This window comes from Chiloscyllium plagiosum, unplaced genomic scaffold (assembly GCF_037043375.1).
Source record: "Chiloscyllium plagiosum isolate Xiang-an unplaced genomic scaffold, Cpla_swu_hap1 HiC_scaffold_9, whole genome shotgun sequence".
NCBI classification, from domain to species: domain Eukaryota; kingdom Metazoa; phylum Chordata; class Chondrichthyes; order Orectolobiformes; family Hemiscylliidae; genus Chiloscyllium; species Chiloscyllium plagiosum.
Window position 1 is genome coordinate 122,850,511 of NW_028270147.1, and position 18,787 is coordinate 122,869,297.

General features: G+C 43.9%; 1 pseudogene and 1 gene segment (V, D, J or C); both read left to right on the forward strand.

Annotated features, from left to right (window-relative positions):
* LOC122545411 (centrosome-associated protein 350-like) overlaps nt 1–18,787 on the forward strand; it is a 1,525,564-nt pseudogene that overhangs the window by 1,338,476 nt on the left and 168,301 nt on the right.
* Nucleotides 1,937–18,787, forward strand: part of LOC148149301 (Ig light chain C region-like) — a 29,542-nt gene continuing 12,691 nt past the window's right edge. Inside the window, 1 exon segment of the C gene segment in view lies at nt 1,937–2,019. Coding sequence covers nt 1,937–2,019 — 83 coding nt within the window.

Below are 18,787 nucleotides of genomic sequence, written 5' to 3' on the forward strand. Positions count from 1 at the left end.
GGTCTAAAATTCCCGAGGGTTAATGCTCAATGTTTCCCTTCATGGGAAAGTAAGGGCTACACAGAAAACCACTGAGAGACAACTAGGACAGGATCCAGAACACAGGAGGATCAGAAAGCTGAACTGTATCTATTTTAATGTAAGGAGCTTGATCAGTAATGTGGTTGAACTGAGAGCATTGAACAGCACGTGGGGAAATAGAGTCATCGAGGCATAGAAATGTACAGCATGGAAACAAACCCTTTGGTCCAACCTGTCCATGCCGACCAGATGTCCCAACCCAATCTCGTCCCACCTGCCAGCACCCGGCCCACATCCCTCCAAACCCTTTCTATTCGTATGTCCATCCAAATGCCTTTTAAATGTTGCAATTGTACCAGCCTCCACCACTTCCTCTGGCAGCTCATTCTATACACGTAACACCCGCTGCGTGAAAAAGTTGCCCCTTACGTCTCTTTCATATCTTTACCCTCTCACCATAAATCTACGCCCTCTAGTTCTGGTCTTGCCCACCCCAGGGAAAAGACTTTGTCTATTTATCCTATCCATGCCCCTCATAATTTTATAAACCTCGAGAAGGTCACCTGTCAGCCTCCGACGCTCTAGGGAAAATAGCCCCATCCTGTTCAGCCTCTCCCTATAGCTCAAATCCTCCAATCCTGGCAACATCCTTGTAAATCTTTTCTGAACCCTTTCAAGTTTCACACCATCTTTCCGATAGGAAGGAGACCAGAATATTTCAACAGTGGCCTTACCAATGTCCTGTACAGCCGCAACATGACCTTCCAACTCCTGTACTCGATACTCTGATCGATAAAGGAAAGCATACCAAACACCTTCCTCACTATCCTATCTACCTGTGACTCCACTTTCAAGGAGCTATGAACCTGCACTCCAAGGTCTCTTTGTTCAGCAACACTCCCGAGGACCTTACCATTAAGTGTATAAGTTCTGCTAAGATTTGCTTTCCCAAAATGCAGCACCTCGCATTTGTCTGAATTCAACTCCATCTTCCACTTCTCAGCCATTGGCCCATCTGATCAAGATCGTGTTGTAATCTGAGGTAACCTTCTTTGCTGTCCACGACACCTCCAATTTTGGTGTCATCTGCAAACTTACTAACCGTATCTCTTATGCTATTTCATATGCTGTTGCATTGTCTTTTTGGAATATCATATTGTTGCAATTGCTGAGACATGATTGAACAAAGATAGGACTGGCAGCTCAACATTCCAGGGTAGAGAAGTCTCAGGTGGGTAAGTCAGGGTGCAAGAGAGGTAGGTGTGTTGCATTACTGATAAAGGAAACCATGACTGCAGTATTGCTACTGAAGGAGCATTTCTTGGAAGGGTCTTCACATGATGCCATCTGGGTAGAGCTAGACAAAAGGACAATCACTTTGCTGGGATTATATTACAGGCTCTCCAATAGTCAGATGGAGAGAGAGGAGCAGATATGTCGGCAAATCACTGAGAGGTGTGAGAGGAATAGGATTATATTAGCAAGGAATTTCAACTTTTCTAACAAGAACTTTATGTTTGACTTCATGTGAATGGAATTTTTAAAGTCCATCCAGGAGAGCTTTTGGTGCCAGTACATAGATAGTCCCATAGACATGGGCAGTGCTGGGCTCAATCCGAGTAATGTCAAATTGTTGGAGAGTCAGTGTGTGAGCATTTTGGAGATAGTGAACATAACTCCGTACGTTTCCTAATTATTATGGAAAGGAATCAGGGTAGTGCAGAAGTTAAGTGTCTAAAGTGAGGCAAGGCCAATTTCAATGTCATTAGACAGGATCTGGGCAAATACAGACTGGGAGCAGTTACTTGGAGGTCAGTCGACATTTGGAAAGTGGGGATCTTTTTAATGTAGTTCAGGGCCAGCTCAGAAAGAAAGGCAAGGACAGCAGCTCCTGGGATCCTGGATGTCAAGGGACATGGATAGTTTGAGAAAGAAAAAGGAGGAAGCATATGCCAAGTACAGAACATCAAAAAAGAGGGGAGGTCCTTCAGGAGGAGAGTAAGTGTGGGGAGGTGCTTAAAAAATAGGAGGACAAAGAGGAGCCATAATATATCTTTGGCAGCCTGATCCCCTCACCCCAGAATACTTTGGAAAGTGGCACGAGGAAGAATAGATGCACTCGTGGTCAACTTTCAGAATTCTAGACTCTGGAGCAGTTCCTATGGATCGGAGGGTGGCTAACATAACCCCACTATTTAAGAAGGGAGACAGAGAGAACACAGTGGTTTTTGTAGACCGGTTAGCTTGACATCAGTAGCGGGAGAAATACTGGAGTCCATTATAAAAGATGTGCAGCAAATGTTGTTGTAACCTGCACCTTATGAACTAGCACTCTTGACAAACCGGCAAAAGTTATATCCCTCAATTGCGGCAAAGTTTATTAATATATAATTCTGTCCAATTATTATACATTTACAATATATTAACTTCAGTGTAAATATACTTGTTTTTCAATTGAATGGCTACATGAAATATCAACAGTTGATTCAATTTCGAGTCAATTTTTCCTCAAACACAGTGACCTGCCACAATGCCCAGGTAATCAGTTGAGAGTGTGAGTGAGAAGGATATGGGGAGAAAGTGGGCTATTCTAGATACAAAGCATTGCTGACCACAATCATCATCTAGTGGCCTGCTGGGTGTACCTTGTCAGGAGCTGAACAAGAAAGAAAGAGTCATTAAGCTGAACAAGAAAGTTTGCAATTAAAGATGCCTAAGTTAATTACATAAGTCACATAATCTGCACCTTATGAACCGGCACTCTTGAGAAACCGGCGAAAGTTATATCCCTCAAATGCCACAAAGATTAATATATCATTCTTTGCCATTATTATAGTTGAAAAAAAACCAAGTTTCATAGTTATTATGGAACAAGATAAGGGCAGTGCAGAAGTTAAGTGTCTACATTGTCAGGAACAAGAGAGAAAGAGTCATTAAGCTGAACAAGAAAGTTTGCAATTAAAGATGTCCAAGTTAAGTACATAAGTCACATACTGAGAGCAAAAGGATTTGCCTGGATTCTGGAAAGGTAGGAGTGTTAGCAGTGATGTGATGACTGATAGATGTGAAAACAGTGGAAGGATTTGTTGGATTCATCAAATATGAAGTATCAATTTCTAATTGGAGTGACAATCACGATGCAAGCCAACTATTCCCATCCCAACTGCTGGTATTATTGGACAACACAGATCTCAGAACAAACCCAAAAACTGCTGAAGAAATGCAGTTGGTCTGCAGCATCTGTAGAGCATAAGCACGCAATGGCAAGTCGACAAGTTGGGAAGTTGATGGTGAAGGGTTGTCTTTGTAATTGGAAGCCTGTGACCAGTGGTGTATCATAGGGATTGGGGCTGCGATCCTCTCTGTTTGTAATGTACATTAATGAATTGACTGTGATTATATAATTAGAAAATTTTCAGATGCCACATAAATTGGTGGTGTTATTGATATTGATTTGATTTTTATTTTATTGTCACACGGACTCAAGTACAAAAGTATTGGAGGACAGTAAAAAGTATGTGATGTCACCTTGTAAGGAGCCATGTTAGGTACAAGAACCGAGATACAGACTCTTAAGAACAAGGTAAAAAGAAAGAATAAGTTTAAAAGTTCCACGTTACAGACATCTTGACCTTTTTAGTTTTAAGAAGAAAATAAAGAAATAAATAATTATTTCAATCATTATAGTCTTTCTTAAGTGCATAACCACCGTGGGATCATACTTCGAGTCATCACTTCGAGACCAGAAGGCAAACTGAGGCTGTGCTGGGCCGAAAGACCACCTTATACAGCAAAAGACCACCCTGTGGGCTAAGAGACAATCACGCTGGGCCACTGAAAGATCGCCATGCCAGGCCGAGAGTCCATCATGCTGGAGCGACAGTCAAGCATACTGAGCCGAGAGGCCACCACAGTAAACTGAGAGCCCAACACATCAGACCGAGAGTCTGCCTCACCGAGCTGGGAGGTCTCTCTGCCAGGTCAGGACTCTGCCTCACCAAATCAAGAGTCCGCAACACTGGGGCTGCACTGTTCAGAGGCCTGGCAAGTGAGGCTGGGAGTCCGTGGCTGGGAGAGAAAAAAAGAGAGAACGACAAACGAAAAACACAAAAGAAAATAAAACCAGTGGAAGAAAAAGCAGAAAAAGAAACAAACGGAGCAGATGAACTTGGTCTGAAGAGTCCTCCGCTGCTGCCATCTTGGATTACCTGGTCTCAGGCTACAGTCTGATATTGATCAGCTGGTAATTGGGCAGAGCAATGGCAGATGGAATTTAATCCTGATAAGTGTGAGGTAGTTCAATTTGGGAGGTCTAATAAGGGAGGGATATACACAATGAAAGTTATGTGCCTTGGGTGTCCTTGTGCATGAATCACAGAGGGTTGGTCTGCAGGTGCAACAAGTAATTAGGAAGGCAAATGGAATTTTGTCGTTCATTGCTGAAGGGATTGAATTTAAAAAGCAGAGAGGTTATGCTGCAGCTGTACAGGATGCTGGTGAGGCCACACCTGGAGTACTTTGTGCAGTTTTGGCCTCGTTACTTGAGAAGGATGTACTGGCACTAGAAGGGGTGCAGAGAAGGTTGATTTCAGGGTTGAGGGGGTTGGCTTATGAGGAGAGACTGAGTTGACTGGGATATATTCATTGGAACCTAGAAGAATGAGGGGGGATCTTATAGAAACATATAAAATTATGAGGAGAACAGATAAGACAGAAGTAGAGAGAATATTTCCACTGGCAGGTGAAACTTGGACAAGAGGGCATCGCCTCAAAATTAAGGGGAGCAGATTTAGGATTGAATTGAGAAGGAACTTCTTCACCCAGAGGGTCATAAATCTATGAAATTCCTTGCGCAGTGAAGTAGTTGACGCTACTTCAGTAAATATTTTTAAACATTTAAAGGAATTAAGAGATAAGATGAGAGCGCAGGTAAGTGGAGTTGAGTCCAGGAAAAGATCAGCCATGATCTTATTGCACAGTGGAGCAGGTTCGAAGGGCCAGATGGCCTACTCCTGCTCCTAGCTCTTATGTTCTTATGTTCCTTGGGAGTAGTGAGGAACAAAGGGACCTTGGTGTACAACTACATTGATCCCGGAAGGTATCAGCACAGCTAGACAGGGTGGTGAATTTGGCATATGGGATGCTAGCCATCATTAGCCAGGGTGTAGAATATTGGAGTAAGGAAGTCTCGTTGTTAATTTACAGAGCATTGGTTCGGCCATATCTGGAACACTGTGTACAGTTCTGGTCATGACACTGTTGGAAGAACATGATTGGACTGGAGAGGATGTAGAGGAGATTCACCAGGATGTTGCTTGGGATGAAAAGTGTTAGTTATGAGGAGAGAGACTGGATAGACTGGGTTTGTTTCCTCTGGGGCAGAGGAAGCATGGGGGTGGGGCGGGGGTGGTGGGGTAGTGAATCTGATTAAGGTATACAAAACTTTGACAGACATAGACAAAGTTAATCGTGATCATCTTTTCCCCATGGCAGACATGTCTATGACCGGAGGGAATAAGCTTAATGTGATGAAAAGGTGGTTTAGAGGGGAATTGAGGATTGTTTTCTTTCTCCAGAGGGTGGTAGAAATATAGACAATAGACAATAGGTGCAGGAATAGGCCATTCAGCCCTTCAAGCCTGCACCGCCATTCAATATGATCATGGCTGATCATTCCTAATCAGTATCGTCTTCCTGCCTTATCTCCATAGCCTTTGATTCCACTATCTTTGAGAGCTCTATCCAACTCTTTCTTAAATGAATCCAGAGACTGGGCCTCCACTGCCCTCTGGGGCAGAGCATTCCACACAGCCACCACTCTCTGGGTGAAGAAGTTTCTCCTCATCTCTGTCCTAAATGGTCTACCCCGTATTTTTAAGCTGTGTCCTCTGGTTCGGCACTCACCCATCAGCGGAAACATGTTTCCTGCTGACAGAGTGTCCAATCCTTTCATCATCTTATATATCTCAATCAGATTCCCTCTCAGTCTTCTAAACTCAAGGGTATACAAACCCAGTCGCTTCAGTCTTTCAGTGTAAGGTAATACCGCCATTCCAGGAATTGACCTCGTGAACCTATGCTGCACTCCCTCAATAGCCAGAATGTCTTACCTCAAATTTGGAGACCAGAACTGCACACAGTACTCCAGGGCCCTGTACAGATGCAGAAGCACCTCTTTGCTTCTATACTCAATTCCTCTTGTTATGAAAGCCAGCATGCTAATAGCCTTCTTCACTACCTGCTGTTCCTGCATGCTTGCCTTCATTGACTGTGTACAAGAACACCCAGATCTCTCTGTTATGCCCCTTTACCTAAATTGATTCCATTGAGGTAGTAATCTGCCTTCCTGTTCTTGCCACCAAAGTGGATAACCATACATTTATCCACATTAAACTGCATCTGCCATGCATCTGCCACTCACCTAACTTGTCCAGGTCACCCTGTAATCTCCTAACATCCTCATCACATTTCACCCTGCCACCCAGCTTTGTATCATCAGCAAATTTGCTAATGTTATTGCTGATACCATCTTTTATATCATTAACATATATTATATAAAGCTGCGGTCCCAGCACGGATCCCTGCGGTACCCCACTGGTCACTGCCTGCCATTCCGAAAGTTTATGACTACCCTTTGTTTTCTATCAGCCAACCAATTTTCAATCCAATCTAGTACTTTACCCCCAATACCATGCGCCCTAATTTTACTCACTAACCTCTTGTGTGGGACTTTATCAAAAGCTTTCTGAAAGTCCAGGTACACTACATCTACTGGATCTTCAGAGGTACATCCTCAAAAAATTCAAGAAGATTAGTCAAGTATGATTTCCCTTTCATAAATCCATACTGACTCTGTCCTATCCTGTTACTACTATCCAGATGTGCCGTAATTTCATCCTTTATAATAGACTCCAGCATCTTTCCCACCACTGAGGTCAGACTAACTGGTCTATAATTTCCTGCTTTCTCTCTCCCACCTTTCTTAAAAAGTGGTATAACATTAGTCACCCTCCAAACCTCAGGAACCGACCCCGAATCTATCGAACTCTGGAAAATAATCACCAACGCATCCACGATTTCCCGAGCCACCTCCTTCAGTATCCTGGGATGTAGACCATCAGGCCCCAGAGACTTATCAACCTTCAGACCTAACAGTCTCTCCAACACCAAATCCTGGCAAATATAAATTCCCTTAAGTTCAGGTCCTTCAGCCACTGTTACCTCAGGGAGATTGCTTGCGTCTTCCCCAGTGAACACAGATCTGAAGTACCAATTCAATTCTTCTGCCATTTCTTTGTTCCCCGTAATATATTCTCCTGTTTCTGTCTTCAAGGGCCCAATTTTAGTCCGAACCATTTTTTTGCCTTGCACATAGTTAAGAAAACTTTTACAATCCCCCTTTATATTATTGGCCAGTTTACCTTCGTACCTCATTTTTCCTCTGCGTATTTCCTTCTTAGTAATCCTCTGTTGCTCTTTAAAAGCTTCCCAGTCCTCAGTTTTCCCTCTTATCTTTACTATGTTATACTTTTTCTTTTTTAACTTTATATGTTTCTTAACTTCCCTCGTCAGCCACGGCCGCCCATGCCTCCTCCTGGGATCTTTCTTCCTTTTAGGAATGAACTGATCCTGCAACTTCTGCATTATACGCAGAAGAATGTGCACATAGAATGTGCTGCCTGAGAAGGTGGTGGACGCAGCTCCTCTCACAACATTTAAGACACATCCAGATGAGAACATAAAATGCCAGGGCATGGAAGGCTATGGACCAAGTGCAGGTAAATGGGATTAGTGCAGTTTGGTGTTTACTGATCGGCATTGACATGATGGGCAGAACGGCCTGTTTGTTTGCTGTATGACTCTATGACTATGAAGAGAAGGAGGTATTTTTCATGTCAATTGAGAAGATATTTAAACAAATGAGGTGAGGAAAAACAATGGAGCTTGCCCATGCAAAAATGAACTTGGGAGGCACAAGACGTTTCTATATCCCTGCCAGAGGAACATTCTCAGGATCACGAGGAAGTAAAAAGGTGAAAAACACATATGCATTGATCCCACAAACATACAGACAGATGTTTCAGAACTTACAGAAACAGCCTCCACAAACTTCTACTCAGTTTGAGAGAATTCAGCAAAATAATGTTGATAGGTGGATAAGAGCATTAAAGGCTGAGAATACTTACAATGCTGTCGGAGAAATTATTCTCTGAGAAGGATTTAAAACTTCCTTCCGTTCTAGAATCAGAATTCATGTAAAAGCCTGAAGAGGAACGACAGCATGACAAGCAGCGAGAATGGCTAATGATTATAGACTTCGTTAAAGCCAAAGCCCTGCAGATGCTGGAATCCAAAGTAGACAAACAGGAGGCTGGAAGAGCACAACAAGCCAAGCAGCATCAGGAGGTGGAGAAGTCACCTGATGGGAGACCGATCCAGAAAACTTATTCCCATCAGGCCCAGAAATGGGAGAAAAATTAAAATTGGGAGTGTGTGTGGAAGGCAGGTAGACAGGGGAGAGAATGGACAGGAGGGACGTGCCCGAGAACTACTCTTCAGATTCAGAAAGAAATTGCTGAGGGTGGAAGCGACGATCAGAAGTTTAAATGATTCTCTTGGAATAAGGTGGGCCGTGTGCGTATGGAATGTTGAAAGCTGTGAGGTAGACCCAGGAGATTTATGGGAGTTAATAAACAAGAGTCAGAGGAGGGAATGCAAACAGATAATCCCATGGAGCAGGTTGTAGCTGTAAGTATAACAAAAAGGCTGGAGGTGAATTCTGTCATTAGTAAAGGAAGTTGGAAGGTAGATGAGAGGTGGACAGGATTTTTATCAAAAGGAATGGTGACCATATTTTCTTCAGCTAAACCCAGAACCAAACTGAGAGATACAGGGACAACACAATCATTGTTACTGGAGAAAGAATTGATTTTCCCTCCAGAGAGCTCGATGGGAGCTAAGGTATTAATCAATGGGATTGGTGGAGAATATATTCCACTTCAATTGTATAAAGTGCAACTGGAATGTGATTTGTTATCAGGAGAAGTAATTGTCGGAGTGGGGAAAACATTCCCTGTTGAGGGAGGCGATTTCCTTCTGGGGAATGATTTGTCAGGACTAAAGGCAGTAACTTCCCCGATAATTACAGAATGTCCAAAGGAGGGCCAAGAAACAGAACAATGACAGGGACAGGTTCCTGGTCTCTCTCCTTCGTGTGAGGTAACCAGGGCAATGGTTAAACAAAATTCATCAATAAGGGGTGATGTGACACCACAGCAAGTGAAAGGATCGCTGAAACTTTCCGAAAGAGTGAAGATAATCCAGGTGGAGTGTTTGGTATGAGATCACTAATTACAGCAGATCCAAAAAGCAGATCCCGAATGAAATAAATGAGCACAGTCAGTTCATCCTGAGGTCGAGGCTGGAGGGGTTTCAGAATACTATTATCTTCAGAATGGAGCACTGATGAGGAAGTGGAGACCCCTCCCCCACTCTCCATGGACCCCCAGATGAAGAATGGTTGGTTAGACATTGGCTAGTGGTACCACCCAGCTATCATAGGGAGATATTGTGAGAAGCACATCAGATTTCCATGACAGGACCATGGGGATTTGGAAATTGTCCAATTGTCCACAGGCATCCAGAATCAGGTGTTTTATTGAGCCAAAAATATATAAAGATGTGGCGCAGTTTTATAAATGTATCATACTTGAACTCATCTTTACCAATCTGCCAGCTGCAGATGCATCTGTCCACGAAAGTACCAGTAAGGGTGACCACCGCACAGTCCTTGTGAAGACCAACACCTGCCTTCACATTGAGAATAGCCTCCATCGTGTTGTGTGGCACTATCATGAGACTAACTGGGACAGACTTACAACCAATCTCACAACTCATGACTGGGCATCCATGAGGCACTGTGGGCCATCAGCAGCAGCAGAATTGTGCTCCAGCCCCGACTGGACCATTATCATTAAACCAGGGGATCAACGCTGGTTTAATGGAGATCAATGGAGAATTCAGGAGGACATACCAGGAGCAGCACCAGTCATTCATCAAGATGAGGTATTCCTGTATTCCTGATGAAGGGTTTTTGCCTGAAAGATTGATTTTACTGCTCCTCAGATGCTGCCTGAACTGCTGTGCTTTTCCAGCACCACTCTAATCTAGACTCTGGTTTCTAGCATCTGCAGTCATTGTTTTTACCAAGATGAGTTATTTACCTGGTGAAACCACCAAACAGGACTACTTGCATGCCAAGCAGCACAAGCAGCAAGTGACAGACAGTATGACACAACCCACAACCAATGGATCAGGTCTAAGCTCTGCAGTCCTGTCATATCCAGTCATGAGTACTGGTAGACGATTAAACATCTCACTGGATTAGAGGGCTCCACAAAAACCCCCATCCTCAATGATGGAAGAGTCCAACACATCAGGGCAAAAGATAAGGCTGAAGCTTTTGCAGAAATCCTCAGCCAGAAGTTCTGAGTGGGTGATCCATTTTGGCCTCCTCCAGTGGTTCTCAGCATTAAAGAAAACCGTCTTCAGTCAATTCGATTCACTCCACGTGTTATCAAGAAATGGGTGGAGGCACTGGGTACTGCAAAGGCTATGGGCCCTGACAACATTTTGGTAATAGGACTGAAGACTTGTACTCCAGAACTTGCCACTTCCCTAGCCAAGCTGTTCCAAGAAAGCTATAACACTGGCATCGCCCAACAATGTGGAAAATTGCCCAACTATGTCCTGTACATAAAAAGCAGGACAAATCCGACCAGCCAGTTACCGGCCCATCAGTCTCCTCTCAATCATCAAGAAAGTGATGGAATGTGTCATCAACAGTGCTATCAATCAGCACCTGCTCAGCAATAGCCTGCTCAGTGATGCCCAGTTTGGGTTCCACCATGGTCACTCAGCTCCTGGCTTCATTACAGATTGGTTCAAACATGGACAAAAGAATTGAATTAGGGATGAGCAATAAATGCTGGCCTTGGGCAACTGGGGATAAGCAACAAATGCTGGCCAGCCAGTGATGCTCACATTACACAAAATGAATAAATTTTTAAAAAAACTTGTCAAGTTATAGGTAAACCTCAACATGTGATTGAACCAGCATCCTTAATTCTTCACCCAGTTTTTGAGGAACCATTCAGTCGTGTATAGGTGTGTCAAGTAGTGAGTATAATGGATGAGAGGATGAGAAAAAGCATGAGATCCAAAGACAATTGGACAATTTCCAAAGTGAACTTCCTCCTATGAGGTGAACAAATTCAAAGATATTAGAGAATTCAGACACTGTATTTTTGCATCTGGAGGAAGATCAACAGAGGGACAGAGTGAGATTGCTCAGAGAATACAAAGAAGTTTGTGTGAGGAGTGGTTGGGGCCTATCTTCGGTCTGTACTCGATGGAATTTGGAAGGATGAGGGGGAGGCCTAGATAGAGTAGACATGGAGAAGATGTTTCCACTTGGCAGAGAGAGTGAGGGCACAGCCTCAGAGTGAAGGGACCATCCTTAGGAACTGAGATGAGGAGGAGTTTTTTCATCCAGAGAGTGGTTAATCTGTGGATTAATCATTGCCGCAGAATGCTGTGGAGGCCAAGTCATTGAGTGTATTTAAGACAGAGATAGATGGATTCTTGATTGGTAAAGGGATCAAGGGTAATGGAGAAAAGGCAGGAGAATGGGGTTGACAAACAAATCAATTATGATCGAATGGCAGAGCAGACGTGATGGGCTGAATGGCCTAACTCTGCACTGATACATGGTCTTTAAAAGATACACTTAGGTGTCCCAGATTAATCGAACATGATGTGGATGTAGGTTATTCGGACCCAATAAAACAAAATCCATTTTGATTAAAACCAGAGAAGCAAGCCAAAGTAACAAATGAAGCTCAATGCTTGTTGGCGAATCAATTGATTGAACTGTCAGAGTAATTGGAGTTCTCTTGTGTAGGATTGAGCAAAAGTCAGTATCATCTAAAACCCTGGATTTTTTTTTAAAATAGCTGCCTGGAACTATTGTTTTGCCTGGAATTCCAGTTCACACCTCAACTCTGAAAGGGGCACCAACCAGAACACATTCTCTTGACTGAAACGAACTTTTACAACCTCGGCCTACTAACACACACGACCAACAAGCAGCTTCAGAACCAAGAACCACAGAGGCTGAACAGAGAAGCTGCATCCAGGAACCAAACCAAGAGCATCATTGCAACAAAGGACACCCGAGAGCAGGAACACCAACCAAACGCGATCTGAACAAGAGCTTCCAGACACAGGCCTGTTCTGAATAAACACAGAGATTCTTTTGCCCTGAAACACCTGTCTATTGCCTTCTTAATTTCACACTTTTAAATAAGCCCATTTGCGGAACCAGGGATCTGGGGATGATTCAAACCATCTAAAAATCAGCAAATTACTGATCACAAACAAGAGAGGGTATCCTGATTGAACTGTTAAGAGTAATTGGAGTTCTGTTGTTTGGTGACTCAGCCAGATGTTTCAATTCGATTCTGTGTACACTATGGGAAAGTGAATGTAGTCACAAAGATGGATTTATATCCTATTCCCTGGTCAGAAGATTGCATTGAAATGGTGGGTAGTGCGTCATTCCTATCGAAAATTGATTTGATGAAAGTATATTGAGAAGTACCGCTGACAAGAGTCAAGGAAATTCCTGCCTTTGCTGCATTCTGGATCTTTGTACACAATGGAAAACTCCAATACATTTGAAACATTTTGGGACGACAGGGTAGAGACTGAGGGCAGAACTGAAGAAAATTAGTTTTATTTGGGAAATGGTTTTGGAAAATTTATGGGATTAAAGTTTGATAAATCCGCAGGGACCAAAAATCTACATTTCAGATTACTTCAGGAATTGCCCAAAAATTTTGGGAACATTGATGTTCAAGATTCTATCGATTCTGGAACTGTTCCCAGTGACTGGAGCATTGCGAATGTAGCATCACTATTTAAAATGGGAGGGAGAGAGAAAAGTGGGCAACCTGGACCAATCAGCCTGACATTGGTATTGGGAAAAATACTCAAGTCCGTTGTGAAAGATTTAATCACTGAGCAAGTGGAAGACAGTGACAGGATTAGGCAGAGTCAGCATGGTTTGTGAAAGGGAAGTCATGCTTAACAAATTGACTGGAATTGTTCGAGGATGTAATGAGCGGATTTGACAAGGGGGAGCCAACGGATGTGGTTTATCTGGAACATTCAGAAGGCTTTTATTAAGTCCCACAGTAGAAATTAGCGTATAAAAGTAAGACTTATGGGACTGGGGGCAGTGTACTGTCATGGATAGAGAACTGGTTGGCAGGCTGGAAATAAAGAGTAAAAAAAAAACAGACCTTTTTCTGAAAGGGTACCACAGGCCTGGACGCAGCTATTCACATATTTGTTCATGGTTTAGATTAGGGGACTTAAGAGTAATATCTCCAAGTTTGCAGATGACACAAAGCTGGGTGGGAGGGGAAGCTGTGAAGAAGATGCAGAGATGCCTGTGTCTGTGTATACCAGTCACTGAAAGTCAGCGTGCAGCAGGCAGTGAAGAATGTAAATGATATGTTACCTTTCACATGAGAGGATTTGAGTACAGGATCAGGGATGCATTGCTGTAATTGTATGGGGCCTTGTGAGTCCACACCTGGAATATTCAAACCAAAACTGGTTCAGTGACAGGAGACAGAAGGTGGAGGCAAAAAGTTGTTTGTGTGACTGGGCCCAGTGTGCAGTGGGATACCACAGGGATCACTGCTGGGTCCCTTATTGTTCAGGATATATTTAAACAATGAAGATGAGAATGTGAGAGGTGAGGGGTGGGGGTGAGTGGATGATGACTGAGTTTGTAGATGACACAAGGTTTGGCAGATGGTTGACAGTGAGGAAGAAGGTCTGAGGTTACAGGAGGATCTAACTGGATTGGTCAGATGGGCAGATCAGAGTCAGGTGGAACTTACCCCTGATACATGTGAGGTGATGATCTTTGGACGATGTAACAGGTGAATAAGGTATTTATGAAGTCATATGGGACACTTGCCTTTATCATTTCAGGTATAGATTAGAAGACCAAGGAAGATATGTTGGAGCTGTGCAGAACTTTGGTTAGGCCACAGCTGCAGTACTGTGTGCAGTTCTGGTCACCACGTGATCAGAAGGATGGGATTGTACTGGAGGGGGTGCAGTGGATATTAACCAGGATGTTGCTTGGAATGAAGCATTTCAGCGATGAAGAGAGTCTGGATAAACTCGGGTTGTTTTCTTTGAAGCAGAGAAGGTTGAGAGGACCTGATAGAGGTGTAAACGGGTATGACGGGAATGGACAGAATGAATAGAAAGCAGGTGTCCCTATTCTTCGGAGTTGGCACACATTCACTGTGAAAGACAGGAGCTTCAGAGGGGATTTGAAGAGGTGATTTTCACCCAGAGGGTGGTGGGGGTCTGGTTTGCATTTTCTGGGCTGGTAGTTGAGGATTAACCCTTGAAATATCATAACATTTAAAGCTATGGGCCTTGTGTTGGAAAGTTGGTTGAATGCAGGTTTACTGTAGTTTGGATGGTACAGGTACAATGGATCGAAGGGCCTCTTCTGTACTGTGCGATTTTATGATTGTATTTGTGCAGTTTTGGTCTACTTATCTGAGGAAGGATGTTCTGACTGTGGAGGGAGGGCAGTGAAGGTTTACTAGGCTGATTCCTGGGATGACAGCACTTAGATCTGATGAGAAATTGGATCAGTTAGGATTATATTCACCGGAGGTTAGAAGATTGAGGGGAGTCACACTGAAAACTCTAAAATCCTAACAGGACAAGGCAGGACTTTCCTGATGAGGAGGGAGTCCAGAATCAAGGATTACAGTTTAAGGATATGGAAAAGGACATTTAGGGCTGAGATGAAGAGAAATGTTTTCATTCTACAGGAAGCCTGTAGAAGTTTCTGTCACTGAAAGCAGTTCAGCTCAAACCACTGAATATTTTCCAGAAAGGGCACGATACAGTTCTTAGAATGAAAGGGATCAAAGGTTATGGGGAGGAAGCAGGAACAGACAACTGAGTTGGATGATCAGCCATGATCATATTGAATGGCAGAACAGGCTTGAAGGGCTGAATGGCCTATTCCTGCTCCGAGTTTCACTGTTTGAGAGACTGTTCATCAACGTGGAAACATATTGAATTAGAGAAAAACATTTGCCTTGGGTTAGGAATTAGTTTGGAGATAGGAGACAGAGTGAGGGAATAATGTGTGTGTCCTCCAATGAGCAAGAGGTGAATAGTGGTGTGCCCAGGGATCCGTCCTGGGACTTTAGCATTTCACAATATTTCTCAATGAGTTGGATGAAGGAATAGAGAGCCATATATCCAAGATTGCTGACCACACTGAGTGAGGCAGCTAGGAGAAGATTACAGAGATGGGGAGAGTGGATGGACAAGGAGGGACTTCAGAACAATGACGAGAATTTGAAAATCGAGGCGTTGTTGTACCGGGAGCCAATGTCGCTCAGTGAGGATGGTGGGTGATTGGGATGTTTTTTTTTTGAGTTCGGATACGGGCAGCAGAGTTTGGGGTGAGCTGAAGTTTACAGAGGGCAGTGGCCGTGATGTGGCCCAGGACAACATTAGAATGATCACGTTTGGAGTCCCAAAGCAACGGCTGGGACTTTTAGTGAGTGATCTCTGTGATGTGGAGGATTTGGGGCTTAGATCAGCCTCAAAGATGAGGCCAAGATTGTAAGGAGTCTGATACTAAATAAAAGCTGAAAAAGCTGCAGATGCTGCAAATGAGGAAAAAAAAACAGAAATTGCTGGAAAAGCTCGGCAGGTCTGGCACCATCTGTGGAGAGAAAGCCGAGTTAACATTTTGGGACAAGTGAACCTTCTTCAGAACTGTTCTTAAGAAGGGTCACTCGACCTGAAAGGTTAACTCTGATTTCTTTCCCCAGATGCTGCCAGACCTGCTGAGGTATTCTGTTTTTGTCAAGAGTCTGGTTGAGCAGTAGACAGTGCTCAGGGAGAGGGATGGAGGTTGTACCGGGATCTGAAGAGGATGGATTTGATCTTCACAATGTGTTTCACAGTGAGCCTGGCTTCTCAGTCCTGACTGCTCTTAGCTGCTGTGATTGTCACTGATTGGACACTTATTATTAGAGACTCTGACCACAGCAGAAAGCCCCAGTGTAAAAAATAACTGCAAAGACTGTCAGAGCGCAAGGTTGAAACTTTACCAAGAGAGGAAGTGAAAGAAGGAGCTCAGAGCAGCTGGACGTTTGTTACTGAGATGGGAGAAAACTGGGAACCGTCTGCACTCCCTGGAATCTGACAGCACATAAGAACATTAAAACCAGGAGCAGGAGCAGGCTATCTGGCCTCTTGGGCCGCTCTGCCATTCTGTAAGATCATGGCTGATCTTTTCATGGCCTCAGCTCCCCCTTACCCACCTTTTCACCAAAACCCTTGATTCCTTTACTGTTCAAAAATTTACATGTCTTAGCTTTAAAAACATTTACTGAGGAAACCTCAACGACTTCGCTGGGCAGGGAATTCCATACATTCACAACCTTCTGGGTGAAGAAGTTCCTTCTCTATTTAGTCCTAAATCTGCTCCCCCTAGCACAGGAAGAGGCCATTCAGCCCATGGTGTCTGTGAGTGATCCAATTCGTCCTACTGCCCTCTCTCTCCCCATTACCCAGCAAATCTTTCCTTTACAGCTCAATCTCCAGTTGCCTCTTGTCGACTTTGGTCCACAGCAGAGACTGCCCCTAATCTGGGCTCCAAGTTGGCATCTCATTCATTCATTGGTAGTCGAACTGCCTGAGCTGGGAAATGGAGCTCAGGACCCTGAACATTCTCTCTCCCCTCCTGAGGGACATTTGATGCTGAGGTTTAATTCTATGGAACTTTACAATATATTCCAACCATACACACTTCTCCAGTCTGTGTGTAAAAGGCTGGAGCCTGCCAGCAGGATATTCAACTGCAGGAGCCGTCATCAATTTGACCAATTCTGACCACACCCACTCTCCGTAACCTTGCAACTCATTACTAATATCAAATCTGTCCATCTCGTCCTTGGTGTGAGGCAGGGAAGGGGCCATTCCATTTCAGACAATTTGGAATTTATGGAGCACAGATGGAGTAAGCTGAGAGAGGACATCAGAATGATGGAATTTGGAGGTGAGATAAGCAGGAATAAGAGTTTCTGTGGTCAAGGGGCTGATGTAGTGCAGAGACAAACAATGTAGTGGAGATTTAAATAAGAGACCAATGTGATGGAGAGGATGTGGGGTTTGAAGCTCCAATACTGGAGGGTCCAGTGGGAAAGAAGTTCAGGCTTATTGCTGTCCATTGGACATTCCAGTGGGATGGAGGCCCATGTTTACTGATCTCTGTTGGAGGTTCCAATTGAGTCTCATGGAATTGAAATGTTGGCATTTCTTGCAGCAATTGGAATCTTGGTATTTATTATAAAAGGACTGGATTACAGAAATAAAGAAATATTGTTACAATTCTATGAGGCATTAGTGAGACCACATCTGAAGCATTGTGTCCAGTTTTGGTCTCTTTACTTGGTGAAGGATATGGTGGCACTGGATATAGTTCAGAGGATGTTCATCAGACTGATTCCCAGGATGAAAGGGCTGTCATATGAGGAATGGTTGAATAGCTTGGGCCTGTACTCACTGGAATTCAGTCGCATGAAGGGGGGATCTGAGTGAAGTATATAAGATGCTAAAGGGGATTGATAGGCCGGACATGGAACAGATGTTCTCTCTTGTGGGCCAGTCTCAAACAATAGGTCATAGATATAGAGTGAGAGGAGGTATGTTTAAAACTGAGATGAGGAGAAGCTACAGGTGGCACAGTAGTGCAGTGGTGAGCACTGCTGCCTCACAGTGCCAGGGACCCAGGTTCGATTCCACCCTCGGGCAACTGTATGGAGTTTGCACATTCTCCCCCTGTCTGTGTGGGTTTCATCTGTGTGCTCCGATTTCCTCCCACAGTCTAATGATGTATGCATTAGAAGGATTGGCCATGCTAATTTACCCATAGTGTCCAGGAAAGTGTAGGTTAGATTCATTAGTCATGGGAAATGTAGGGTTACAGGGAATGGGTTCAGGAATGGCTCTGGGTGAAATGCTTTTTGAAGGGTCGGTGTGGACTTGTTGGGCTGAATGGCCTGGTTCGATACTGTATGGAATCTGTTCCATTCCAACAACTTCTCTCAGAGGGTTGGAAGTCAGTGCGCACCACCACCAACCCCTCCTACCCCGCTCCCCACTTCCCCCCACCCCCTTCCTTAAGCACAATGGAGGCAGAATCAATCAACAGATTCAGGAAAGAAACAGATATCTTTCTGATGAAAAGCAGGATAGAGGGCAATAGGTAGCAGTCTGGAAAGTGGAGAGGAGGTTAAGATCAGCCATGATCATGTTAAATAGGAAACGGGCTTGAAGAGTTGAATTACCTATTCCTGCTCCTCATTCCGAAATTCAATCTTGCTAAGGCAATGAGATCCTTGTTTACTGGTCTGTATTGGAGGAGCCAGTCACAAAGAGTCACATGTTTACTGGTCTGTATTGGAGGTTCCAGTTTGAAGCTGGTCCATATTTACTGGTCTGTACTGGAGAGTTCAAAGAAATGGAGGCCTTTCTTTCCTGGTTTCTATTGGAGGGCCCAACAGGAATAAGCTCCATGTTAACTAATCTCCGCTGGAGTATTCAGTGGGAAATAGACCCATCTTTACTGGTCTCCATT